A 27,095-nucleotide genomic window follows, 5' to 3' on the forward strand; every position below is an offset into this window, starting at 1 on the left:
GGGAACACTGGTGCCACTGACACATTAATGTTCTGTACAGGGAACACTGGTGCTACAGACACCGACTGTTTTTACATTAATGTTCTGTTCAGGGCACACAAAATCCACACCTTATGGTTATAAAACAAATAATTTCTTTATTTGGAAAATTTCTTTTTTTTTTTTTACTTTTGTAATAACACTATTTCACTATAATTTACAAAACAATAAATATAGCTGCACATTTTTTTTTAACTCAAATTAGTGTTATGAGTACTCAACAGAGGTGGGTAGTAACGAGTTACATTTACTTCGTTACATTTACTTGAGTAATTTTTTGGGGTAACGAATACTTTTCGGAGTATATTTAAAGATGGGTACTTTATACTCTTACTTGAGTAAATTTTGGGGGGAAAATCTGTACTTTTACTTCGTTACTGTGGGCAACGCTCCTCTCGTTACTTTATCTTAATGCAATAAATGTTATAACTGCTTCAGTTTATTCCAAACGCGCCGTCTACTTTTCTCTGGGCAATGAGCGATGCCCATTCGCGAATGATTCATTCTTTTGAGTCAATTCTGTTCAAAGGCTTGATCAAACCAATTGGCAAACGAGTGAATTGGTTCATGAATCAGTTTGAATGAGTCGTTCAGTTCCCTGCCGCACGCGCTGAGCGTCTGAAGTGGTTCACTCGGAGTTGTAACGTTTAAGAACAGAAAGAGCGTTAAAAACGTGGCTGGAACTGCACTGAATTGAAATCTGCAAAGGCTATTATTTGCTAGCGATGGAGATCCTTATTAGATGAACACCGCGTGTGCTGTCTACTGTTTAACAGGTAATAACTTGGGCTACATTCGATTACAGTACACGATACCACTGTGACATTAGTTTGTTGTACGTGTGTGGCTTATAACAGAGGGGAGTCAAGTTGAATGCAGCTTCCAAAAGACAAAAAATAGCCGATTAAGATTTTATTAATTTTAATACAATCACACTGGTGCAAGTACGTTCAGCGAGTCGTATCATCAGCTGATAAATTCAGATCTGTAATTGCTTGCTGGCGCTGAGCCAGACATAGATGTGTTTTTACAGCGCTGCGCATTATAACAAATCACACATGATTCTTTTGAGCTTATTAAAGCATTGGCCAATCAGAGGCGTTCAGATGAGTCATCGCTAAAATGCCGGTGCTTCCTTCACTCGCTCGCTGACTGAATACCTCTTTCTGGCGAATTCTCTCGCAGGAACAACAAAGTGCAGATGTGTGTACGAATCTTTAATTAAGATATTGATTTCACAGTGTTAACAGTTTCAGTGTTTTTAATGGGAGTTTCTGAGAGGGATTGAAATCTAGACTGTCAGTGAAAATTATCTTTAATAATGTAAATGTTATTTGCTCTCTTTCTGAACAATGAAAGATTAGTAGCAATATTTATATCACATTAACTTTCAATGTTAAATTCACATTTAATATAAAGTCAGTCGTATTAAAAATATTTTATGGCATGACACCTATATCTGTTACTTAAGTAAACAGACAGGGTTTTATAATAAATTACATAAATTGGAGTAAAGGCTGATGAAATATATACATTTATCGGGCACACATACATTACATACATTTTATCTATATATCTAAATAAAAATAGGCTCAGTATATATGACCCAAAGTAACTAGTAACTAACTACTTGAGTAGATTTTTTATCCGATACTCTTTTACTCTTACTCAAGTAACTATTCAAGACTAGTACTTTTACTTTTACTTGAGTAAATATTTCTAGAAGTACTTTTACTTTTACTTGAGTACAGTTTTTGGGTACTCTACCCACCTCTGGTACTCAATTAATGTAATTTCTGTTTTATTCATGTTCGTCGCTGTGCGCACTCTCGCAGAAACTCCACAAGTGAGACTCACTGAAACTCAGCTTTCAGCTGATGATGTAGCCTAGAAGCTTTGAATAACATGCTGAAAGACGTTTTACTGATGAAACATGAAGAAAATAAACAATGACTACGACAACATATGGTTTTATCTGTGATCTTTAAGCTGTCTCTGGTATTTTTATAAGAATAAAGTTTCAAATACAATGCTAATCGATATATGCAGACCCTTTTCCTATTTAGCGCCTAAACTCTGGAATAATCTACCTAACATTGTTTGGAAGGCAGACACACTCTTACAGTATAAATCTAAATTAAAGACCTATCTCTTTAACCTGGCTTACACACACTAATACGCTTCTAATATCCAATTCCGTTAAAGGATTTTTAGGCTGCATTAATTAAGGTAAACCAGAACCAGGAACACTTCCCATACCACCAGTGTATCCAGATCAGAGGGTCACTGCAGTCACCCGGATCCAGTACATATTCAGCCCAGATGGTGGATCAGCACCTAGAAAGGACCTCTACAGCCCTGAAAGACAGTGAAGACCAGGACAACTTCAGCCCCATATACTGTACAGATCCCCTGTAAAGATCTTGTCTCAGATGACCAACGGGACAAGACCACAGGAAACACATGATTCTTCTGCACAATCTGACTTTGCTGCAGCCTGAGATTGAATTGATGGTTTCGTCTGGCCACAGGAGAAATGGCCCTCCGACTGAGTCTGGTTTCTCCCAAGGTTTTTTCTCCATTCTGTCACTGATGCAGTTTTGGTTCTTTGCCGCTATAAATAAAGGTGACTTGACTTAACAGTTTTATTGAGTCATTAATTCAAACGAAACGATTTTAACTGCAATTATTTTAATTTTAGTTGTTTGCACTGGTATTGTGGACAATGCATTGATATTTTGTATACAGCAGGGGGCCACAAACTGAATCAGAACTGAACTGAACAGGCTACTTGAGCTAGCTCTCTGTAATACAAAATAAACACTTACATTTGAGTATAACAAACACTTCACTTAATATCACAGACAATGTACTGTTGGCTATTGCTACATATATACCCATACTTAAGACTGGTTTTCACACACACATACAAATGGTTTCTTCATGAACCACCTCACACTACTCCAATCACACACAAAACACACACACACACAAACCACTGACATGTTTTCTCTCTAATGTGTTTTCTTATGAATAAAAGGTAATGTGAGCTTGTGATTTCAAACAGGACATTCATTTTTACATAAAAGGGATTATAGTGTTCTTTTGTGCCATTTTCTTTTTATTCACTATTGTGCCATATCCTTATTGTTAACAGCCCAAGACAATGTTGCTTACGTACATGCTCAGCTTAATATGTTATTACATTACAGTACAACTTTTTGAATATCAACCTTTCTAAAACAGTCTAAGAGAATTAAAAGACATATTCACATGTGTACCAGACAGATCAGCATGAACACCCATTTTTATTTTATTTTTGTCGTTCAAAAAATGGATCCATTAAACATAAACAGGTACTCTATCATAAAAATCATTTGTCATTACTGCTAAACTCATCTCACAGAATGAATATGAGCCCTTTGATGTACAGTGATATAGGCTTTAACAATATCACACATTTCTGTTACTGAAATCAGAGGTGTTGTCTCTCAAGCTGGAACAAAAGACTGTGATCTGGCACTTCATTAAAAATAGTTCATCATATAAAGTTTATCATTTGGTTTCTGCATACAACTGCGTTTGCCACTCTTGTCATTTACCTATGTGCGTGAATTGGTGGTCGGGACTTTATTATATCAAATTTATTCACATACAAATTAACAATAAAGGCAAAATGTTATTAAATTAAAACAGACAATGACTGTAAAAAAATGCAAATTAAGGAAAAAAGAAATAAAATACTAAATGAATCAACAAAAAATAAGAACTATATACAGAGGGATATTGAGAACATTCCATATCTCGAACTACAAAATAAGTGCAAATGTCCTTAAAAAGGATAACGTTTCAATGCTTTACAACAATCTATAGTTTTTTTTTGCTTTAGAGTTCCTTAAATATTCCTTCACTTTAAGCCTACTGACATAACTCATATTTAAATTGTAAAAACTAGGTGTACTCTTTGACCATCGACATTTATGTATAACACCAAACTTTGCTCAAAATACGTACAATTTGCATGGCCTACATTTCACTTTGTGTTTTTTCCTACTTTCTTGCCTAGTTTTTTTTTTATTTCCTCTTAAACAAATTTGGTTCCTTCTGTTGCTGCTAAAGCCTCTGAAGGTCTAAACTAAAATACAATAAATACATTTTATATAGACATAGTCTACTCATGTGAATGTGAATGATAATGGTTTAATGAGTCAGTCAGAACCCCAAAAATGGGTTGCAAGTTCACAGACATCAGGCAAAAAAACTATCTTAAACAAACCAAACTGCAAATAATACAACACAACCAACCATAACCAGTTATACAGTAGCATAGCAAAATAAACACTAAAAGGGAGAAATTGCATTGCATAACTTTTGTTAATAATAGACTGTGTTTTGGCAAACAATGATGTAAGCACATGCCTACATGGACAGGTTGACTCACAGGGTGAAAGATTATTAATGTTCATAACTCTGGCAAATGTTGGTCATAAATCTGAAATCACTCTTCATCCATCCCTATTGTTCTAAATAATACGTGCAATTAGACCATAAGACAGACCAAAATAGTATCTTCCTTCCTCAATATTGAGTGTCATTAGAATCTTAAATTCAGGCCTTAACAATTGAACAATTCATTCACACACAACAGAGCAAACTTAAACTGATGAAAAATGTATTTAACATATATTGGCATCCTTTGCCATAAAGCATCAAATGGAACTGTCAACTCCAAAAGAATTAGAAATGTTAAAAATGCATATGCGTTGGAGATACATGTGTTGAGTTAGTGACCTTCATGACATTCGGCAACATTCATCAGACATCAGCGGAATAAAACTGAACCTTTTCTACAATATGTTCTTTTTTATATATTTATAAAATCTAAATATATTGTAAATGTATTGATAAATTAAATGGAATAATGTGCACATCTGCTTCACTGAAGCCAGTCTAAGCAACTACAGTAAACAGCTGCATTTCTGTCACCACTCAAAAACAGGACGTGACCGCTCAACACACTGAATGTAACAATAAACAATTAAAAGCATGGTATATCACAGAAAATTAATGCACTGTGAAAGTGATTAATAAATTAAATTAGAAAAGAACATGTAAAATGAAAAACATTGTAATAAAATAAATCAATACATCAATAAACCACAGATGATTATTAAAGGAAATAAAAAAACAATAAAACATTGTAAACATACCCTTTCATTTCGTGAGCAAATAAATAGGTAGAAAATGCACACAAATATGAAAAACAAAAATAGTTTCATGCTCAGGGGTAAATTCACAAGAAATTCCATTTTTTTTTTCAGGTTTTGCAGCCATACCTGGAAAGGGTAGCATTTAATCATTCGTCTTTTAAAGCAGCTTTGGCTGTCAGAGCCTAAAAACTGTGAAGTTCTCCAGTACAACAAAAATTTGGTGGTTGCTGCTGTATATCGTCTACAGAAAACCAAATAAGTATTTTATCAATAAATTTGCAAATTTAGTTTTTAGGATGAGTTGTTACACAGTTTAACAGAATCTTGATTGTTTGGGATTTAAATATTCATGTTTGTTGTTCCCTAGCAAAGGATTTTACAAGTCTTATTGACTCTTTTGATTTAGTCCAAATGGTTAAAGGTCCTACGCATTCTCTGGGCCATTCAACTGACCTGGTTTTGGTATATGGTCTTTCTATATGTGATCTTGACCTGTGAGTTACCTTTTGCCGATCATAAGCCTGTAATGTTTACTTGCTTTTTATCAGAAATAGAAATTCACATTTCCAAAGTACACAAGCCTGTACTCTGGTCTCTTTAGTCCTATAGCTAATGAAGATTTATCTGCACATTTTAATGAGGCCTATCAGCTATGTTCTCTTGATCCTTCCTCTAATAATGCTGAACGACAACTTACTTGGTTTAATTCTACCAACTCTGACATTTTAGATTCTATAGCTCCCTTGCGGAAAAGACAACAGAAATTTAAGGCTGAACCATGGCTAAATTACACTACGTGGTCACTGAGATGAGTATGTCGGCATGCAGAGCATAAGTGGAAAAGGGACAAGTTACAAGTAAATTTTGTTATAAATCCATCTGCTGATTTTCACTTTGATGAACCTGCTATAGCTTGTGAAAACTTTCTTAGATTTTTCTAAAATAAAATTAGTAATATAAAACAGCGTATTATTCCTAGAGATTATGACCCCTTTGTCCCTCTGGCCTGCAATTCCTTTTTAATGAATTTGAACCAATTTCTATAGATTTTCTTCGAGAACTTACTAGGCAATTAAAACCCACTACGTCTTCCAACTGATATTATTCTAACACATTTATTTATTAAGATTTTGGATGCTGTTGGAGCGTGTATCCTGTCTATAATAAATACCAGTCTCTCTGAAGGCACTGTCCCTGAATATTTCAAAATCTCTTTAAAACCAACCAAACCTCTTTTTAAAAAATAAAAAAACTAAATTTGGATGTGACTGTGAATGTGTCTAGACATTTCCAGTCTACCTTTCTACCTTTTACCTTTCTACAATTTTAGATAAAGTTGTTTTTAATCATTTGCTAAGTTATTTAGATTCAAATAGTGTGTTTGAAACTTTTCAGTCAGGTTTTAGGAAACATCTCAGTACTGAGTCTGCCCTTTTAAGAGTGTTAAATGATATCTTGCTATCAGTTGATACCGGTAACTCTGTAGTACTTTTGATTTTAGACTTAAGTGCAGCATTTGACACTGTAGACCACAGTATTCTTATTTCCAGTCTTGAACACTTTGTGGGTATTAATTGTTCTGTGCTAAAATGGTTCTAATCTTACTTGAATAATACAACTTTCTCAGTGTGGATGGGCGCTCATCCTCTAAATCAGTGTTGAATTGTGGAGTTCCTCAAGGTTCTATCCTTGCTCCAATTTTATTTTCTTTGTATATGCTCCCGTCTGGTTCCGTTTTTAACAAGCACAAAGTGTTGTTTCATTGTTAAGCTGACAACATGCAAATGCATGTGCCTTTTAAGCAAAATGACAACCAGAGTTTGAGTGCTTTAACTCCTTGTCTGTCTGGTATTTAGGCCTGGATGTCTCTTAATTTTTTTTTAGGCCATTGCGTTTGGTTCTTTTGCTGTATCTGGCAACATACAGCAAGTGCTGGCTGTTCTGGCTGAATATGTCAAGCCCTCTGTAAAAAAAACTGGGTGTTGTATTTGATTCCACTTTGACTTTTAATAAGTAAGTAAATGCAGTAGCCAAATCCAAGTTTTTTTCAGCCCAGACTCCTTGCGAAGGTGAAGAGTTTTTTAACTTGAAGGGAGATCTAGAACTATATATGCTTTTATCTCTTCTCGACTAAACTACTGCAATTCAATGCATATTGGTATTTACCAATCATGTATGAATCACCTACAAACATTAAATGCAGCTTTTTGACTTTTGACTGGCACTTGTAAATATGAACAGATTTATCCGTCCTACTCTTTACGGAGCCCCGCACATGACACGCAGGACAAAATATAAGGCTAAATCATGTGCACGATTTACTAATTCGTTCCCTCAATGTACTAAAAAGTGCACACGGTTACTATAGCGTTCACTCGATTTATAAATTGTGTGCACGATTTATTAATTCGTTCCCTCGATTTGCTAAATCGTGTGCATGATTTAACAAATCGAGGGAATGCAATAGTAATCGTGTGCACGCTTTAGTAAATTGACGGAACGAATTAGTAAATTGTGTGCACGATTTATTTATTTTTTCTTGCATGTCATGTAACTCCGTAACTCTCTTTGCACTGGCTGCCAGTCTATTTTAAAATTAGAGTTTCAATTTTTACTTTTTGTTTTTAAGGTTTTAAATGGACTGGCACCTTCGTACATGTCTGATATTTTGAGTTTACACAGTCCAGTAGATGTCCAAGGTCATCGAATCAGAAACTTTTATTGGTCCCTAAGCTAAAGAGAAAAGGGGACCGGGCTTTTACCATAGCCAGCCTTAAATTTTGGAACAGCCTTCCAATCTCTATCAGAACAACTGCAATATAATCTCTGGTCACACTTTATTTCAAGTTCATTTTTTCAAGTGACTTTTGCCTCAATTAAACCCTTATTTGCTGCTTATTAATAGTTTATAAGGTAGTTGTTAAGTTTAGGGTATTGGGTAGAATTATGGATGTCATGCATTATTTGTACTTTATTAGCACTAATAAACAGCCAATATGTTAATAATAGACATGCTAATAAGCAAGTAGTTATTAGTGTGAATTGGACCCTATACTAAAGTGTTACCGAATCTCTTTTTAAAACAAGGCAAGTGTATGAGTCATTTCTAATTATTATTTGTTTGTCTTACTATTTTATGTATTTTGATATTTTCTAAATATATTGTTCAGCACAACTGTCAACCATTGTTGTTTTATTGTGCTTTATAAATAAATAAAAAGATAAAAAGAAAAGAAAAAAATACCTGGGATTTACTGAACAACTGGAATCCAGTTTAACCAAATGCAAATAATAATAATAATAATAATAATAATAATTCTAATAATGGCAGCAGTTATTCATCAAAATATAGTTAACACTTTCTAAATGTTAAAGAGCTATTTATTTTATTGTTTTGGAGCAATGCTGTATAGCCCCAGTAGAGTATACCAGGTCGAGGGATGTCTGCTGCATTCTTACAAGCCCTCAAAACCGGCCAGCATGATGAGAAGTTGCAACAGGCAAATTGTGTCTAGTTTTAGGGTGTTTTGTTTACTTGATTTGCATTATTCCTTCTGTGAATCTGGCCCAATGGCAACCCAGAGGGCACATGCAAATCCATGCTCTGCAAATTATTGCTTAAGTTTCATTGCTCGGAACTAACATAAAGTCTTCTCCATTTGAGATAGACATGTGTAAGATCCAGTGATTTTAAAGCTTGAAAAAAAAAATTTCCCTGCCATTCTAAATGTTTTTTTTCTTTTCTTATTTTAAGATTAGTTAGTGTAAAAATAAACATTTGCTGAAAATGGCCTCAGGCCATCCTGAGAGTGAGTTTGCTTCTTTATCAGAACAGATCTGTAAAAAAATTGCATTACCAATGGATCCTCTGAGGTGAGTAGGTGCCATAAGAATAAGAGTCCAAACAGCTGATGAAAGCATCACAATAACCTTGTGAATAGAAAAGAGACATGTTTAAAATAAACACATCCATCTACTTTCCAAGTCCCCCATCCATAATATGGCTTTCTTCAGTGAAAAAGTCACCTCTTCTGAATCAGGAGAGAAATATGCAAGATCAAGCACCGTTTGAAAGCGAACAAGAAAAAAAAAATCTAAAACAGTTCTAAATAAATATGACAGTGGATTTTGATGTGGGAAGGTAACAGTGGATGGACTTTTTCCACTGGAGAAAGCGTTATTATGGATTACAAACTATTTTGTCCAAGTTAAAATACCTTGAAGGATTTGTTTCTTACAAGCATAAATTCTTTGGAGGAAGAAACAAACTCATTCACATCTTGGATAGCCCGAGGTTGAATACATTTTCCACTAATTAGTTTTTTTCTGTCTCTCTCTATTTGTGAACTATTCCTTCATAATATTTAATCAGAGAGACATAATTGATGTTTCATCAGCAATGAACAAATGTGTACCACTCTACTTTTTACTACATTGTTCTTATGAACTGGGCAATGTTTTTGTGCTCCTTCACTTTGCTCTAATAAAATTCACATTTGTCTCGCGTTACATCTCATACGCAACAGAACAAGTATTCATTTATGAAAAATTAGAGGACTGGCATGTTAAACCAAAAAATTATTGCCAAAGGATTGCTCCCATGCTGGCTGAATTGCATAAATACAAAAACATTTAAACCAAAATACAAATAATTTTCAGAAAAAAAATAATATTTTTTACCAGAAACCCCAAATACAAAACTAAATGTAATATTGATTTCCCTAAAAAAAACAGCACAGTATTCTTTTTTTTAACATTAATCCTAAAGTCTCACCAGTAAAATAAAAATCTATTATAGAACTTGTTACTGCAGTTTTGGCCTCAGGCGTTTTTCTGAAAGCATCTCCTCTAAACATTCCAGAAGAAAAGGATCCACTTTTGGATCCACTTTATTAGCAAACCAGTGACCGTAGTTTAGGAGCCATCTGAGCTCAGCAGCACCATAAATACATACAGCTCGTATACTGACTCCAGTGCATGGTGGGTAAAGAATCTCTTCTAGATAAGACCACTTCACCAGACGGGTTTTACTTACTAGTTCTGAGATTTCAGGGTCAGAACTTGGCACTTCCCCTGGTACTCCAGACACACGAATCATAGTTGCCCAGAAATGTTCATCAGGTGAGTATGTATCCTCAGACCAAGCCAAGAAATCACTGGCTAGGGGACTCTGGTTCACAAAAACAACAAATTCTCTTGAAAGTGTGAAGTAGGCGCTGCCCACAAACATGGCTATGTTGTGAGGAGGTGGAGATTTCTTCTCAGAAGTGCTTACAGGAAACTCATAGTACTCTGAATTACTATCTTTTAGTAAATGTTGATAAGTCCAGCGATCTGTTTTTCCTTCAGGCCACTTGCTCTCCACCATGTTCTTGCCTTTCAGCTCTTTTAGATCCGACACCAGCTCAGCATTTGTCCGCAGTGGAAAGTCCTGACCACACAGGTTGATGACATACTTCCACTTGACCTCAGAATCTAGGAGGTCAGACAGGCAATTAAGATCCGCTTTGAGTCGTGAGAAGCCTGCGTACTGCACCCTCTCCAGCTTTGAGGCAATGAAGACGTTGGGGATGCAGCGAGCCAGACCTTTCATTGCTAAAATAAAGTCATCTGAGGACTTCAGATCATAATGTATGCAGTATATGTTATGAGGCATATAAACGGCCCTCAGCAACCTCTCCACAAGAGCAGCATCCTGATGAACAACCAAAGAATAAGCAAGGGGAAATTCACGCTCAAACTCAGTGCCTTGAATCACATCATAGCCCCATGACACAAACCAATCACAGTCATAGGTGGCATTCACAATAGTTCTGTCAGTTTGCCCTACGTAGCTTTTTTCCTTGAGAATGACTAAAGTTTTGCCCACTTCCACTGGTTCCATTTCATATATTGCTGTGCAATTAATGCCATAGTGTTCTGTCAGCCGGAGGTTCTCTGACAGTTCTGTTTCCTGTCCTCCTTCTTTCACTACTGAAAATGTGATTGTGAAGCAATATATAACAAGTGCCAAGGTTAAAGTGATACATATCACATTTCTCAGTTTTAGGCGGAGCCACAACCTTCTCATTCTGTAGGGAGAAATGAAAGCTTATGTAGTAACGTAATGTGTACTGTATGAATTTTATGGTGAGTCGCTATAGGAAGTCCAGCCATACCTTTGTGATGATTTGAGACCAGCAGCATTGGCACTATCCTCTGAATGAGCAGGAGCATGAGTTTGGTTAGCATGAGCAGCACCACCTATTGTCATTAAAATAGACAAAATGTTAAAACTTTTTCAAACCGGTCCTGCAAGCACCCCTAGCACCTTGCATTTTGTATGTCTCCCTCTGTCTGACACACCTATTTCAGGTCATGCAGTCTCTACTTATGAGATGATGAGTTTAATTGGGTGAGGTAGATAAGGGAGACAAAGTGCTGGGAGTGCTCGCATTACCGGTTTGAAAACCACTGGCCTAAACGAAAGCGTCAGCTTTTTAAATATTTAAGAATGATTGAAAAATCTTATGAATATCCAGATATATACATTGTTCTAGACTGGATTTTAGTCTGTGCAAAAAAACATATTTTTGTGTCATTGGATTTCACAACAATATTGAAACCAATTCATGTTTTTAACGATCACAAATTGTTACTGTTAACTCTAAGAGCCCTAATTTCATAATAATAATAATAATAATAATATAACAAGTATTTTATGAATTAAAGGTAATGTAAGTATTTTTATGTTACCTCATTCTTAGAGTCTTCAAGAGTCAGAGTCGGAGCGTGTGAGAGCGAGTCTATGCCCTTTGTTCGACTGTACTTTACAGTATAGTCCAGGATGGGTTGGTCTGATAACGCTGCATACTTCTTCCAGAAACGAAACTTTTGCCATCTTTCTTCATATCCCGTATGAAATTAATTCTTTCGTCGAACCAAAAAGAGATGACAGTCATCGTTCACTTCGTATGTAAAAGTGAATGGCGTCTCTCAGCACGCTGTCATTTTTTTCAAATTCTGACATTCGTATTGAAGAAAGATAGTCGTACGTGGGTGGAACAAGAGGGTGTTAACATGCTAGTAATAACTCACATTTTATAACTCGCGCGTGCACCTAACGCAATGTAGTGACTCGGTTAGCCAATGTGTCTAATGTCTAACTGAAGCTGGTTCATGTGGTTTTATAGGTTTTAATCAGCTCGTTGACACAATATCGGTCTGTTCTCCCATGATAATCCCAAAGAAAAAATAAATAAACGGAGTGTCTACACTAAGGGTGTATGCACACCTGTCTTGTTTGGTTCGATTGAGACGAACTCTGCTTCGTTTCGTTACCCCCTTTGGTGTGGATCTTATTGGCAGCTGTGAATACAGCAATCGTACTCTGGTGCACACCGAACAACCGAGCCGAGACCCAGCTGAAGAGGTGGTCTCGGTACGTTTCCAGACGAACTCTGGTACGGTTCGTTTAAGTTGTGAATATGATCCGACCTCAATCCAACTCAATTGCAGTCAGCAGTCAGGAGAAGTCGCATAAAAATGCAGATGTGATCAGCAAGTTCAGCGAAGGGGTGAAGGAGAGGGAATTTGAGTGGTCTCCCGCTATTTAAACTAACTCTACCCTTCAACGTGTGACTCGGCTAGTCAACACTGCAAAAGACACCCGACAGTTCTCAGATCTAGTGGCGTAGATGGTAAAACGTGTGGCGTAGGCTACCTATTTTGACCTGGTTTCGAGTTAGCCTTTTTGCTAACTTTTTTCTCCTTTTTAAATAATTTGTATTAAAATTACAATTTACACTCAATAAGTTAATAGGCTATTGTATATTGTTTTACAACGTATGCCTACTACAATACTGAGGTGCAGATAATCGCCACTATTTGTAATAAGTAGTAAAATTTTTAACATAAATATAATCTATAGCTATCTGCAGTGTAAACAGCATATCACTTAAAAATGCTGCTATTTGCACTTAGTGTAAATAGTGCCTATTGCTAAGAAAAAGCTATTTTCACTTAGTGTACATAGCATCTAATTGCTATTTTCACTTAGTGTAAATAGCATCTATTGCTGTTTTCACTTAGTGTAAATAGCCTCTATTGATATTTACACTTAGTGCTAATAGCCACTGCCAAAATTAAAATGCTTCATTAGAAAAATTCCAGAAACTCTGTATGGACTACATTTGATCCAGTTCGGACTCTTGAGTAAAATGTAAAATTTTTTACCGGAGAACAAGTAAGAACACAAAGTAAAAAAACAAATAAATTCAGTAGAAATTGCAGTCCGGGGGCAATTAGCATTGGCGATTAAAGGGGAAGAGGCTCCAGCAATTTAACACACAGCCTACTTGCTCACAAATAAATGGGTGCCACTGCCGTCAGAATGAGAGTCCAAACAGCTGATAAAACATCCACAAGTTATATTCACATGAGATGTTATTCATGTGTTTATGTCCTCATTTAGTGAGACGGCAGACGCTGAAATCACCGTGAGAGTCACACGCGCTTCAGTGTGTGTAACATGATGAAACCCTGTGTCTGCGCCATTCATTAACAGAGTCATGCAGAACATACAGGATTCATACTTAAATCAACTTTTGCAGCTTAATAGTTACAGATACTAGTCCATATCGTGATTTGATTTAAGTGTAATGACCTACTTTACTTATTTATTTAATTAATGATTATCTAATCAAAATAAAAGAACAGCGCTGAGTCTAGGAGAACTCTCCGGTATCACACACACTCGGGACGCATCACATTCAATTTGAGCAGTGGTCTAAAACAGTTTATTTATTTACCAATGGACACAAAAAACTGAGCAAATGGAAAGAGCGTTCTATATTATAGCTTTATAAATAAAGCATACATACTTTATTAGAGCCACAGAAAGCAAAACTTTTCGATACAAATGCTCAATATACAAGTTATTATGTACATTAACAATGGTTCAGGGCGAATATAATGTAATTTAATGGAACACTACGTGAATGGTGCTCTGAGGCAGGGCAGGGTTTTCTGTCAGCTGCATTTAAATCCGGGTCTAAAGTTTCTTGCTCTGTTCAGCATGCAGCATCACGTGTCTAAACAAACAGCATGTGCTGTCAGTAATTTCAACTACTAGAGGCCGCTCTCAAACTGTACAATGAAAACAGACTATTCACAGCCGCTCCAGCAGTGGACGCAACCCAGAAAACTATCGGCATGGATTTTTGACAATAACCAATTGTTCCAGCAATATTCTGTGCCGATTAATCGGCAAAACCGATACATCGGTCAACCTCTAATCTTTTTACATTAATATTCTATACATGCCACACTGGTGCTACAGACACATTAATGTTCTGTACAGGGCACACTGGTGCTACAGACACGGAATGTGTTTACATTAATATTTTGTTCAGGGCACACTGGTGCTACAGACACTGAATGTTTTACATTGTACAGGGCACACTGGTGCTATAAGACTCTCTACAGGGCACACTGGCTGGTGCTACAGACACATTAATGTTCTGTAGCACTTGTAATAAGCTAATAAGCACTAGTATCTAATGAATGAGTAGTATCTAATGATTAAGTACTAGTATCTAATGAATGAGTAGTATCTAATGATTAAGTACTAGTATCTAATGAATAAGTACTAGTTACTTTACAAAAGACACTAGTACCTAAAGAATAAGCACTAAGTACTTAATAAGTACTAGTACTTAATGGAAAATATGCTAGTATCTAAAAATATATAGTAACATTAAATTAGATACTAGTGCGGTTTATAGATACAATTTTAAAATAAAAAATGTACTAGTAAAATAAAAAAAAATCATACTAGTAACATTTTGAATAATTACTAGTATCTAATAAATAATTACTAGTATCTAATAAATAAGTACTAGTATCTAATGAATGAGTACTATTTTCTAATAAATAAGCACTGGAACCTAATGAATAAATACTAGTATCTAATAAATAAGTAGTAGCTAAAAATACATACTAGTACCTAAGGAATAACTACATAAAATACTACATAAAAATTAAGTACTGTTCACTAGTGGAATACATACTAGTCAAAACTGAATAGAACTAGATATCTCAATGACAGATCCCTATAGAAGTCAATGGCAAAAATGTAAAATTTGTTACTAGTACCAATATAAAAGTTACTAGTCACTAATGAATAAGTAATAATATCTAATGAATAAATACTAGTATCTAATCATAAGTACTAGTATGTAACAAATAAGTACTAGTATTTAATCAATAAGTATTTAATAAGAGATCAGACAAATTACAGGAGCGAGGTGGAGCAAAAAAGAAAGGAGACAGTGGTATTTGATATCCTATTTAGTTTTATTGTAAATACAGTGAGGAAAACTGCAGTAGACAAGGTGAGCTGACTGATGTTATCAAGTACGCTGGTGTTTGCAGAATTACCGGATTTGTGTCGTCGTGGACAAACTAAAGAGGATGCAAGTCCGAAATTTGCATACTTTTTTGTATTGAGAAATGCGTGCAGACCTATGTCACATTTATGAAGAGGATTTCGTCGCTTTCGTGGAGTGGGTGCTGGAGAAAAATGGATCTTCCTGGACCATCAGCACCGCCGAAGACGATCTCTCCAGCCCCACTCCCGACTCAGAGACCAGCCAGCAACCATCAAGACATACGGAGCCAGAGCCCACCGCAGCCACAGAGCCCGAGCCAATTCAGGACATCGAGAGCGAGACTGACCAGGTGTGTGAGCCGGCAACACTGTGCATCGTGGGAGTCCTAGTGTAGATCGAGGGCGTGGAGGAACGCCCTGCCCACACTTCCGCGACTGAGGGTGAGCTGTATTCGGTCTCGGAAAATATGGAGCAACTTCTGGATCTTATGGACTGGTCTATGGAGGTAATCCCTAATCTTCCTGTTTCTCTGCTGGTTCCGTCCAGCCCTGATCCCCCTGTATACCCTCTCAGTCTCCCACTCCTACCTCCTCCAGTCAGTTCCTATGCTCCATTTCCGCTGGTTCCGCCCAGCCCTGAATTTTCTATTTCTCCGCTGGTTCCGCCCAGCCCTGAATTTTCTGTTTCTCCGCTTGTTCCGCCCAGCTATGAATTTTCTGTTTCTCCACTGGTTCCGCCCAGCTCTGAACTTCCTGTGTCTCCGCTGGTTCCGCCCAGCTCTGAATTTTCTGTGTCTCCACTGGTTCCGCCCAGCTCTGAATTTTCTGAGTCCCCGCTGGTTCCGCCCAGCTCTGAACTTCCTGTGTCTCTGCTGGTTCCGCCCAGCTCTGAATTTCCTGTTTCTCTGCTGGTTTCGCCCAGCCCTGAATTTTCTGTTTCTCCGCTGGTTCCGCCCAGCTCTGAATCTTCTGTGTCACCACTGGTTCCGCCCAGCTCTGAATCTTCTGTGTCTCCGATGGTTCCGCCCAGCTCTGAATCTTCTGTGTCTCCTGTGTTCCCTCCCGGCCTCCCTCTCCCACCTCCTCCTGGACCTGCCGGTCCCTCTGCTTCACTTCCGCTGGTTCCGTCCAGCCCTGATCCTTTTGTCTTTCCTCCCATCCTTCCTCTCTCTCCTCCTCCTAGACCAGCCAGTTCCTCGTCATCCCTGCTGGTGCCAGTCAGTCCTGCAGCTCACCGTCAGTCCGCGCCATCTAGGCGCGATGGTTCGCTGCTGGACTGCCAGTCTCCAGCTCCGCCTTGGCGCGTTAAGGCCCTGTCTCCCCCTCCAGCCTCCGAGCCCTGGACTCCTCCTCGGTCCTTCGACCCAGCGGCTCCGCCTTGGCTCTTAGCTCCCTCGTCTCCACCGTGGCCTGGCATCCCACCTGCTCCAACAGGCTCCCTTGTCCCTCCGGCTCCACCTTGGTCAGTCGTCAACCATCCGCCGCCTCGGGACTCCACTCCTCTGGTTCCACCTCGTCACTCCATCCCTCCAGCTCTGTCAGGCTCCTCCTTCCCTCTGGTTCCACCTCCATCCTCCGTTGCTCCGGCTCCACAGCGGTCTTCCAGGACCCCGTCTCCGCCTTGGTCGCCAGAGCCTTCTGCTCCACCTAGGCCCTCTGGATACTCGACGTCACCCTGGCTCTGCGGCTTTGCTGCTACATCTTGGGCTCCTCACCCACCTGTGCAGTCTCCGCCTGTCGGCCCCCTAGTGTCGTCGACCCCTCCTTCACCATGGCTCCTCCCACCGTCGACTCCACCATGGATCTCCGTCCTGGCTGGTCTCTGGTGGACCATCTGGCTCCTCCGGCTCCTCCCTCCATCCACTCCGCCCTGGTCCCTTTTTTGGTCCCGTATTTGGTCACCTTCCTTTTCTTGTTTTAGTTAATTGATTATTCCCCACCTGTCTCCAGTTCCCTCATTTCCTTCTGTGTGTATAAATACCCGTTCTGTTCAGTTCCTCCTCGTCCGTGAATGTTGAATGTATACTAAATGTGATATCGTATTGTATGTGAATGTGTATAGTATATTGTCTGTTATTCTCCTTCGTTTTCTTTAGTAAACTCCTCATTTGTTCCATATCCTCCTCGAGCACTTAGTCTTTCGTTTAGCACTACACCACAATTGTAACAACCTACGTCACCAGACTATTTTCCTTATCTTCACGGTACTTTAGACAGCGGTGGAAATGCAGAAAACAACAGGTTTGGGGGGAAAATAGTTCCTGGAAAAAATAGTTCCTGGAAAAAATAGTTCCTGGTACAATTGTTCTGTGTAATTTCAGTGGAAATGCTGCGTTTGTGCAGCATTGGTCTGCTCACTACTTCATTCAGCATACACAGCAAATTTTAAAGAGTGGATTTAACTCCCTCAGAGTTAAAATTAACACTTGCCCATAGTATATATGGGAATCACTGGTAAAGTGTTAAATTAACACTTTTGAAAGAGTTACTTTGACAGTGTCAACCAACAAACTCTTAAGGTGTAAAATATTAATACCAGAATGGATGAGAACACCAAAGTTGGTGTTCAAAGTTAACACTCATGGATTAACTGGTCAACACTGCCCCAGTGTTCAGGTGAAAATATATAAAAAAAATAAACCCACAAAACAATAAAATGTTTACATATATTTATTATATTAAAACATTGTAATTTCTTTCCTGCACGACGATGCTTTTCTCAGCAGTTTTCAGCGAGGCAAGATCCACTCCTATTTGCAGCATCACACACCTTCCCCTGTAAAATTGAAAAACAACAACAATAAGAATAATAAATAAAAACACACAAAATATAAAATATTTTCAAATCCATTTATCAAAACTCTTATCAGGTGAAATGTCAAATACAAGTATGAATTGCAATACAACAATATTTCACCCAAAACTGAAGATTCTGTCATGGGTTTTTTTCTCATGTGGTTCCAAACCTGTATGACCTTTTGTCTTCTGAGGAACAAAAAACTTTATTTTTTTTTAAATCTACAGAAGAAATACATGGGACCACCCCAATCCAGACAGTGTTTTATTAAAAATCTCCTGGCTCTTCCAAGCTTTATAATTGCAGTGGGTGGGTGTTTCTGTTGAACAGTCCAAAAGAAGTGAAATAAAGTGCATCCTTCCATAATAAAATGTTTCTCTGTCTTGCACTAAGTGCTGTACGCGGAAGCCCTTATGGGCAGATGACGCAAGGATGTTGATGAAGCACATGCAAGTGACGAACACTGAAGAGCGGAGGAGGGAGCAAAACAAAAACGCATTGATTCGCTACATGAGGCCTTTATTTACCCCCCGTAGCCAAAAAAAATGAAAACACAAGGTAAGATTACAAACCTGTTGTCCGACAAAAGTATTATATGTTTTATTCCAAATTTATTTCACAACATCAGTCAAGTCTTTGAAATAATTTATTATTGTAAGCTGACATGGTTCCGTTAAACAGAATTAGGCAGAAATCATACCACTTTATATTACAACCCGAATTCCGGAAAAGTTGGGACGTTTTTTAAATTTTAATAAAATGAAAACTAAAAGACTTTCAAATCACATGAGCCAATATTTTATTCACAATAGAACATAGATAACATAGCAAATGTTTAAACTGAGAAAGTTTACAATTTTATGCACAAAATGAGCTCATTTCAATTTTGATTTCTGCTACAGGTCTCAAAATATTTGGGACGGGGCATGTTTACCATGGTGTAGCATCTCCTTTTCTTTTCAAAACAGTTTAAAGACGTCTGAGCATTGAGGCTATGAGTTGCTGGAGTTTTGCTGTCGGAATTTGGCCCCATTCTTGCCTTATATAGATTTCCAGCTGCTGAAGAGTTCGTGGTCGTCTTTGACGTATTTTTCGTTTAATGATGCGCCAAATGTTCTCTATAGGTGAAAGATCTGGACTGCAGGCAGGCCAGGTTAGCACCCGGACTCTTCTACGACGAAGCCATGCTGTTGTTATAGCTGCAGTATGTGGTTTTGCATTGTCCTGCTGAAATAAACAAGGCCTTCCCTGAAATAGACGTTGTTTGGAGGGAAGCATATGTTGCTCTAAAACCTTTATATACCTTTTAGCATTCACAGAGCCTTCCAAAACATGCAAGCTGCCCATACCGTATGCACTTATGCACCCCCATACCATCAGAGATGATGGCTTTTGAACTGAACGCTGATAACATGCTGGGAGGTCTCCCTCCTCTTTAGCCCGGAAGACACAGCATCCGTGATTTCCAACAAGAATGTCAAATTTGGACTCGTCTGACCATAAAACACTATTCCATTTTGAAATAGTCCATTTTAAATGAGCCTTGGCCCACAGGACACAACGGCGCTTCTGGACCATGTTCACATATGGCTTCCTTTTTATCTCATGATATCCCATGATAGAGCTTTAGTTGGCATCTGCTGATTGCACGGTGGATTGTGTTTACCGACAGTGGTTTCTGAAAGTATTCCTGGGCCCATTTAGTAATGTCATTGACACAATCATGCCGATGAGTGATGCAGTGTCGTCTGAGAGCCCGAAGACCACGGGCATCCAATAAAGGTCTCCGGCCTTGTCCCTTACGCACAGAGATTTCTCCAGTTTCTCTGAATCTTTTGATGATGTTATGCACTGTAGATGATGAGATTTGCAAAGCCTTTGCAATTTGACATTGAGGAACATTGTTTTTAAAGTTTTACACAATTTTTTTACGCAGTCTTTCACAGATTGGAGACCCTCTGCCCATCTTTACTTCTGAGAGACTCTGCTTCTCTAAGACAAAGCTTTTATAGCTAATCATGTTACAGACCTGATATCAATTAACTTAATTAATCACTAGATGTTCTCCCAGCTTAATCTTTTCAAAACTGCTTGCTTTTTTAGCCATTTGTTGCCCCCGTGCCAACTTTTTTGAGACCTGTAGCAGGCATTAAATTTTAAATGAGCTAATTAAGTGAATAAAAGTGTAAAATTTCTCAGTTTAAACATTTGCTACGTTATCTATGTTCTATTGTGAATAAAATATTGGCTCATGTGATTTGAAATTCCTTTAGTTTTCATTTTATTAAAATTTAAAAAACGTCCCAACTTTTCCGGAATTCGGGTTGTATTTTATACAGTGATAAAGGCTACTATGGCGCAGTCTATTTTCAGCTTTTTAAAATAGCATTGCGCCAGCAATGCGCCTTGAACACACCTCTTTTTTAGACCAGCACGCATGGGCGCAAAAATGAGCGCAAATGGATGTGCTAATTAAACGACCAACAAACGACGTGGCGCTGGACTGAAACTAGCAAACACATTTGCCTTACGCCTTGCGTTGCATTGCGCCGTGTTCAAATAGGAACATATGTGCCGTATTTATAAAGAGAAGAGCGGCACCACCCCAGGACGGATGTAGACCATCTCTATTCAACAGGTCAGGTCTGCCCCAAAAGCTCGTCCAATTATCTATGAAACCTATGTTATTCCGCGGGTACCACTTAGACATCCAGCCATTGAGGGATGGCAATCTGCTATGCATCTCATCACCATGGTAAGCAGTGAGGAGACCAGAGCATATTACAGTGTCTGACATTGCACTTGCAAGCTCACACAACCTCTTTAATGTTATTTTTAGTGATTGGCGAAGACGAACATCATTTGAGCAGCGTGAATAACAATCTTACTCTATTTACATTTAGCATTTGACAGCACTTTTAAATTTGCCAGGATGTCAGGCGCTCTGTCTCCCGGTAAACATGTCACCTGCTGGTGGTTTACTTTTACAAGTATAATGTAATTCGGTATATTCTACATTTCCATTGAATAAAACTTTCATAAATTCTTTACAATTTTAATGATTTGTAAATATTTCAAGAAAAATCTGTAAGCTAGACATTTTCAGAGTCAGTACTCAAGAAGTTGTTAATCCTTTCTGATGATCACACCTGTTAAACAAGTTTTTGCACATTTCATGAGAGTAACACTAATATGATTATCTTCATTATGAGAATAGTTAAGAATGAGGACATGCGTAAAGTTTCGGCTCAATTGCTTTAAATTCAAATTCTTCAAATACCACATTAAGACAACACAATACTTCCCCACCTTACTTTTTAACAAGGTAAAGTATATTGTATGGAATGTATTTGTAATTTAGTGGAGGAAGAAAATTATAGTTAAATTATAATTATAGACTTGGACAATTAGTAGTTAGGATATTTTACTGACCTACTGTACATATCATGTAGTGTATGCCACTATTGACCTAAATTCTATTCCTCTTACACTTTTGGTCTCTGGTAAAAAAAAAAAAAAAAAGTAAATAATTAAACTCATAAAGGTTCCAGAAGGGAGTTTTAACACTAATGCCACAGAAGAAGCACTCCCAAACAACCTTTTTCAAAACATTCTTTGACGGACCATTTTTACCCATAGTATGCAGTGAATAAAAAAAAAAGTTAAAAAAGAAGAAGAACCTTTTGTGGAATGGAATTGCTCCATGACTGTTACAGGTTATTTCTGAAAGTGAGAATGTGGGAAGTACAGTTTTGAAGGAAATGAAACAGAAGAACAGATGGAATCCTGTAAAACAGGTTGTTATTTTTTTGCTCTTGTTCACTGTGATAAAAGTACTACCTGCCTTTTGGAAAGCTGTATAAATTCAGTTGTGTCAAGACTTGACACTAAGTTTGTTTTTGACCCGTTTGGTTCACATTGACCCAAAAAAAAGAGGCACAGAGTGGAATAATTAGATTTTTTTGTTGTTGAATATTGGGGTTCAGCCTTGTGCAGTAAGTATTTGTTTCTTTTTGTCAGATAATTAATTATAATGTTTAAGTTTAAACATGATGTAATAAGCAGACAATAAATGTTTGACAAAGATATGTTAAAGGAATAACCATTTTAATCAGGATACTTCGAAAGGGAACAAAAACGTTGACGATATGAATCTTTCTTGAATGAAGATGTGTGAAGTTTTGCTGTTTATTTGGTTACTGAGTTTAACCTTGCCCTGTAATAATTTTAATGTGAGCAAATAACACTGAAGTTAAATATGTAAATAAATATGATATAAATGTTAATACAAATGAATCATATTAAATTATATTAAAATAAGCTTATTAAATGCATAAATAATAAAAGGAAACATTTAGAATGTAAAATCTAATCTTCATAATGTTTTTTCTTTACTTTCATTAAAAGGAATTATTATTTAAATGTTCTTTCAAATGTTTTTCTTTTGTTCTAGTTCTTGCATTAATAACCACGGATTATGAATGAATGACTTTCTGACTCCTCCCCTTGACTGCAGCTGCATACGTCTGTTAACACTCAAGGTGTGGCATTAACAACTTAAGAATATACTGTCTTTTTTAGAGAGTCATGGAAAAACTTAATCAAGAAAGTTCAAAACATTCAAGAAAGACACCACGACACCGTTGCTCTGATACAATGATGGGATTTTTGTTGGCGGAGCAAATATAGACAAAGTGACTGGGAATACATATGTGTTAATTGATTTGTATGTTTGCCCACGTATAAAGAAATTACAGATCTGTAATTTTTATAGTAAGTTTATTTTAAAGGGGTAATGTGATTGTTGCTAAAAATAACATTACTTTGTGTATGTGGCTTAATGAAATGTGTTTATTCGGTTTAAGGTTAAAAAAAAACATTCTTTTCCACATACTGTACAATATTTTTTCTCCTCTATGTCCTGCCTTTATGAAACACGTCATTTTTTACAAAGCTCATTGCATGGCCTGAAAAGCGAGGTGTGCTCTGATATCCAGTGCGTTGTGATTGGCCGATTGCCTCAAGCATTTGACGGAAATGTTACGGCCCTGACCATACTGTGATGCGTGTCCCAGTCAGAAAGGCATGAAAAGACAAAAAACAATAAAACCCATTACAAACTAGCCATTTGTTGCATCCAGTGGGGACATAATTACTAATTATAATGACTCATCTGAATGCCTCTGATTGGCTACTGCTGTCCTAAACTCAACAGAGTTGTGTGTGATTGGTTAAAATGCGTAACACTTTAAAAACGCCTAAAATGAAATACGGTGCAACATGACCAAATCTTAATTTTATGCCATAATCAACAATCACAGTTCATTTTCACTTTGTTAGCAGCAGACTTAATAGATTCAATTTGTGCAGAGGCATTTTTGTCCAATTTAGTTCCAATGGCCAGGGGAAGGCTAAACCTTCCCTAGCCTTACACATTCTTTTGAGATTTTGGTCTTTACAGATATTCTTTATGCACCAAGAGCTTGTAGCACGCCAAAGAGAAAGGAAAAATGTAAATCACATCATATTACCCCTTTAACAGAGACAGAATATCAACCAAAAAGTCACACAAAAAAAAGAAACCACATTATGTGAATAAATGAGGCATCTGACTCCCACAGACTGGTTATGTGCCCATGTGGAACACAGATTAGTCCTGAAGTTACTCCTAATGTCAGCTTGTTTTGTGTATAAAAGACACCTGTCCACATCTGTGTCTTCCCTTCCAACCTCTCCCACCACCATGGGCAAGACCAAAGAGCTGTCAAAGGATGTCAGAGACAAGATTGTAGATCTGCACAAGGCTGGAATGGGCAACAAGACCATCAGCTAGAAGCTTGGTGAGAAGGAGACAACTGTTTGTTGCAATCATTTGGAAATGGAAGAAATACAAACAACCATCAATAGGCCTTGGTCTGGAGCTCCGTGCAAGATCTTGTCTGATGGGGTAAGGTTGATCATGATGAGAAAGGTGAGGGATCAGCTCCAAACTACACAGGAGGAGTTCTTAAGGCAGTTGGGACCACAGTCACCAAGCAAACCATTAGTAACACACTACACCGACATTGGACTGAAATCCTGCTGCGCCCGGAAAGTCCCTCTGCTCAAGAAGGCACATGTACCGGCCCATTTAAAGTTTGCCAAAAAATAATCAAAATGATTAAAAAAAGTGAGAAAGTGCTGTGGTCAGATGAGACCACATGCTTTTTCCTCTGCGCTTGCCAACAAGGGTTTCTGCACCGACTACTAAGTAATGTTTTGCTTGAGGATCAAATACTTATTTCACTCAGTGAAATGCAAATCAATTTCTTACCTTTATATGATGGTTTTTTGGGGGGGGGGGGGGGTTGCTATTCTGTCTCTATACTTTTAAATAAACCTACCATCAAAATTACAGAGCCTTCTTTTTTTTTTTTTTGTAACTTACAAAATGTTTTCCCCAGTGTAAGATTTAAGTTTTTTTTTCATTGACATTTTTGTCAATGATCTGTTTTATGACTGCAACATAACTCTCTAAGCTGTGCTGTATTTGAAATGTATTAATGTCTAACAAGAGCCTTTATTTATCTCTACAGAATGAAAAACTTGTGGCTTCACCTGAAACCGAAAAACATCATCGTTTCTATTTTAGCACTGGTACTTCTAAGTTGTTCTTTCACATTTTTAACTGTAAATGAAAGAGGAAGACAGAAAACGAGAGTGTTTGAGAGGCCACGTCTGACAGTACAATATAAAATTAATTGCACAGCCATATATGAAATGGAGCCAGTGGAAGTGGGCAAAACTTTAGCCATTCGCAATCACAAAAACTATGCAGGGCCACCCGATGAGGCTATTGTGAATTCTACCTCTGATTGTGATGAATTTGTGTCACAAGGTTATGATGCAATTCAAGGCACTGAGTTTGAGCGTGAATTTCCCCTTGCTTATTCTTTGGTTGTTCATCAGGATGCTGCTCTTGTGGAGAGGTTGCTGAGGGCCGTTTATATGCCTCATAACATATACTGCATACATTATGATCTGAAGTCCTCAGATGACTTTATTTTAGCAATGAAAGGTCTGGCTCGCTGCATCCCCAACGTCTTCATTGCCTCAAAGCTGGAGAGGGTGCAGTACGCAGGCTTCTCACGACTCAAAGCGGATCTTAATTGCCTGTCTGACCTCCTAGATTCTGAGGTCAAGTGGAAGTATGTCATCAACCTGTGTGGTCAGGACTTTCCACTGCGGACAAACGCTGAGCTGGTGTCGGATCTAAAAGAGCTGAAAGGCAAGAACATGGTGGAGAGCAAGTGGCCTGGAGGAAAGCAATGGCGCTGGACTTATCATCATTTACTGAAAGATAGTAATTCAGAGTTTTACAGCTCACCTGTCATCACTTCTGAAATGAAATCTCCACCTCCTCACAACATAGCCATGTTTGTGGGCAGTGCATATTTCACACTTTCAAGAGAATTTGTTGTTTTTGTGAACCAGAGTTCCATAGCCAGTGATTTCTTGGCTTGGTCTGAGGATACATACTCACCTGATGAACATTTCTGGGCGACTATGATTCGTGTGTCTGGAGTACCAGGGGAAGTGCCAAGTTCTGACCCTGAAATCTCAGAACTAGTAAGTAAAACCCGTCTGGCGAAGTGGTGGTCTTTGGAAGAGAAACTTTACCCACCATGCACTGGAGTCCGTGTGCGAGAAGTGTGTATTTATGGTTCTGCTGAGCTAAGATGGCTCCTAAACTATGGTCACTGGTTTGCTAATAAAGTGGATCCAAAAGTGGATCCTGTTCTTATAGAATGTTTAGAAGAAAAACTTGCAGAAAAACGTGTGCAGAGAGAAGTATAAGTAATGCATTCTCATTCTGGAGATCAATACTGGACGTCAGGTTGTGTGATGTAAGTTATTCTCTGACGCCACCTGCTGTGTACAAAAGAATGGAGCATGCGTTGGTTCATCAATGAAATATTGCACTGTTTACCATATTACCTGTGCAAAATAGCTACAAATTCAAATAATCGCTTTAAGTAAAAAATGTTTTTTTTTTTAAATCTAAATAATACCTTCTCCTAAATCTTGTGTCCGTTGCAAATCAAGCTCCAATTTTAAGATTATTTATTTGTATGTTTGAAAGAGACCTTGTAAATTATTTAAAAATATTATTATTATTATGATTTGTTATTGAAATTGTTTAGCAGAATAACAGCATTAATAAATGAACTATCATGGCTTTAAGTTCAATAAATACAAATGTTATCCCAATGGAAAAAATAAGTAAGTACTCTGTTACCATCTACATTTCATATGCATTGTTTTATCTTAACACAGAGGCATTAAACAATTTTGCAGCATGAATGTAAAAATATTTGTCATGCCAATAAAATATCTTGAAACTGAAACTAATGCATGTAACTTGTTTATTATTAGGGATGAATAAACCTAAGACATCCACTTAAGACTGTCATTATGCACAAAGAACAAAAATAATTAAGTGTGCTACTTGCACTTTGCAGCACAATTATATGTGTAATTTTAGTTATATGCAGAATTATAGTATCTATAGTATTATTCTTCCATTTTCCTTAAAATTCCAGTAATATGATTGTCAGTTTGATCTGCTTTTCATAGTTTAACTATTTAACTTGTTTTATTTTTTTAATAATGTTTAACCATATTCATGTTTCCCTCAGTT

General features: G+C 37.5%; 2 protein-coding genes across 6 annotated transcripts; one reads left to right on the plus strand and one right to left on the minus strand.

Annotated features, from left to right (window-relative positions):
* Positions 1 to 4,889: 4,889 nt before the first annotated feature.
* On the minus strand, positions 4,890 to 12,257 carry LOC132117090 (beta-1,3-galactosyl-O-glycosyl-glycoprotein beta-1,6-N-acetylglucosaminyltransferase 4-like). 5 transcript variants are annotated; one of them, XM_059526147.1, is made up of 5 exons: positions 11,985 to 12,256; positions 11,408 to 11,492; positions 10,285 to 11,320; positions 9,107 to 9,179; positions 4,890 to 5,057 (listed from the first exon to the last, which is right to left on the minus strand). In XM_059526147.1, exons 3-5 carry the CDS (start codon positions 11,317 to 11,319, stop codon positions 5,050 to 5,052), a joined length of 1,116 nt encoding a protein of 371 aa, XP_059382130.1. In that variant the 5' UTR covers position 11,320; positions 11,408 to 11,492; positions 11,985 to 12,256; the 3' UTR covers positions 4,890 to 5,049. The 5 variants fall into 5 exon arrangements, with proteins under 5 accessions (XP_059382130.1, XP_059382127.1, XP_059382129.1 ...); XM_059526144.1 differs by lacking the exon at positions 4,890 to 5,057 and having other exon boundaries at positions 8,579 to 9,179; XM_059526146.1 differs by lacking the exons at positions 4,890 to 5,057; positions 9,107 to 9,179 and having other exon boundaries at positions 9,310 to 10,419; positions 10,525 to 11,320; positions 11,985 to 12,257.
* A 10,083-nt stretch (positions 12,258 to 22,340) lies between these two features.
* On the plus strand, positions 22,341 to 26,573 carry LOC132116677 (beta-1,3-galactosyl-O-glycosyl-glycoprotein beta-1,6-N-acetylglucosaminyltransferase 4-like). Its single transcript, XM_059525539.1, has 3 exons — positions 22,341 to 22,410; positions 22,869 to 22,956; positions 24,991 to 26,573. Exon 3 carries the CDS (start codon positions 24,992 to 24,994, stop codon positions 26,249 to 26,251), a length of 1,260 nt encoding a protein of 419 aa, XP_059381522.1. The 5' UTR covers positions 22,341 to 22,410; positions 22,869 to 22,956; position 24,991; the 3' UTR covers positions 26,252 to 26,573.
* The last annotated feature ends 522 nt before the right edge of the window (positions 26,574 to 27,095 follow it).

Source organism: Carassius carassius, chromosome 36, assembly GCF_963082965.1.
Source record: "Carassius carassius chromosome 36, fCarCar2.1, whole genome shotgun sequence".
Classification (NCBI taxonomy): domain Eukaryota; kingdom Metazoa; phylum Chordata; class Actinopteri; order Cypriniformes; family Cyprinidae; genus Carassius; species Carassius carassius.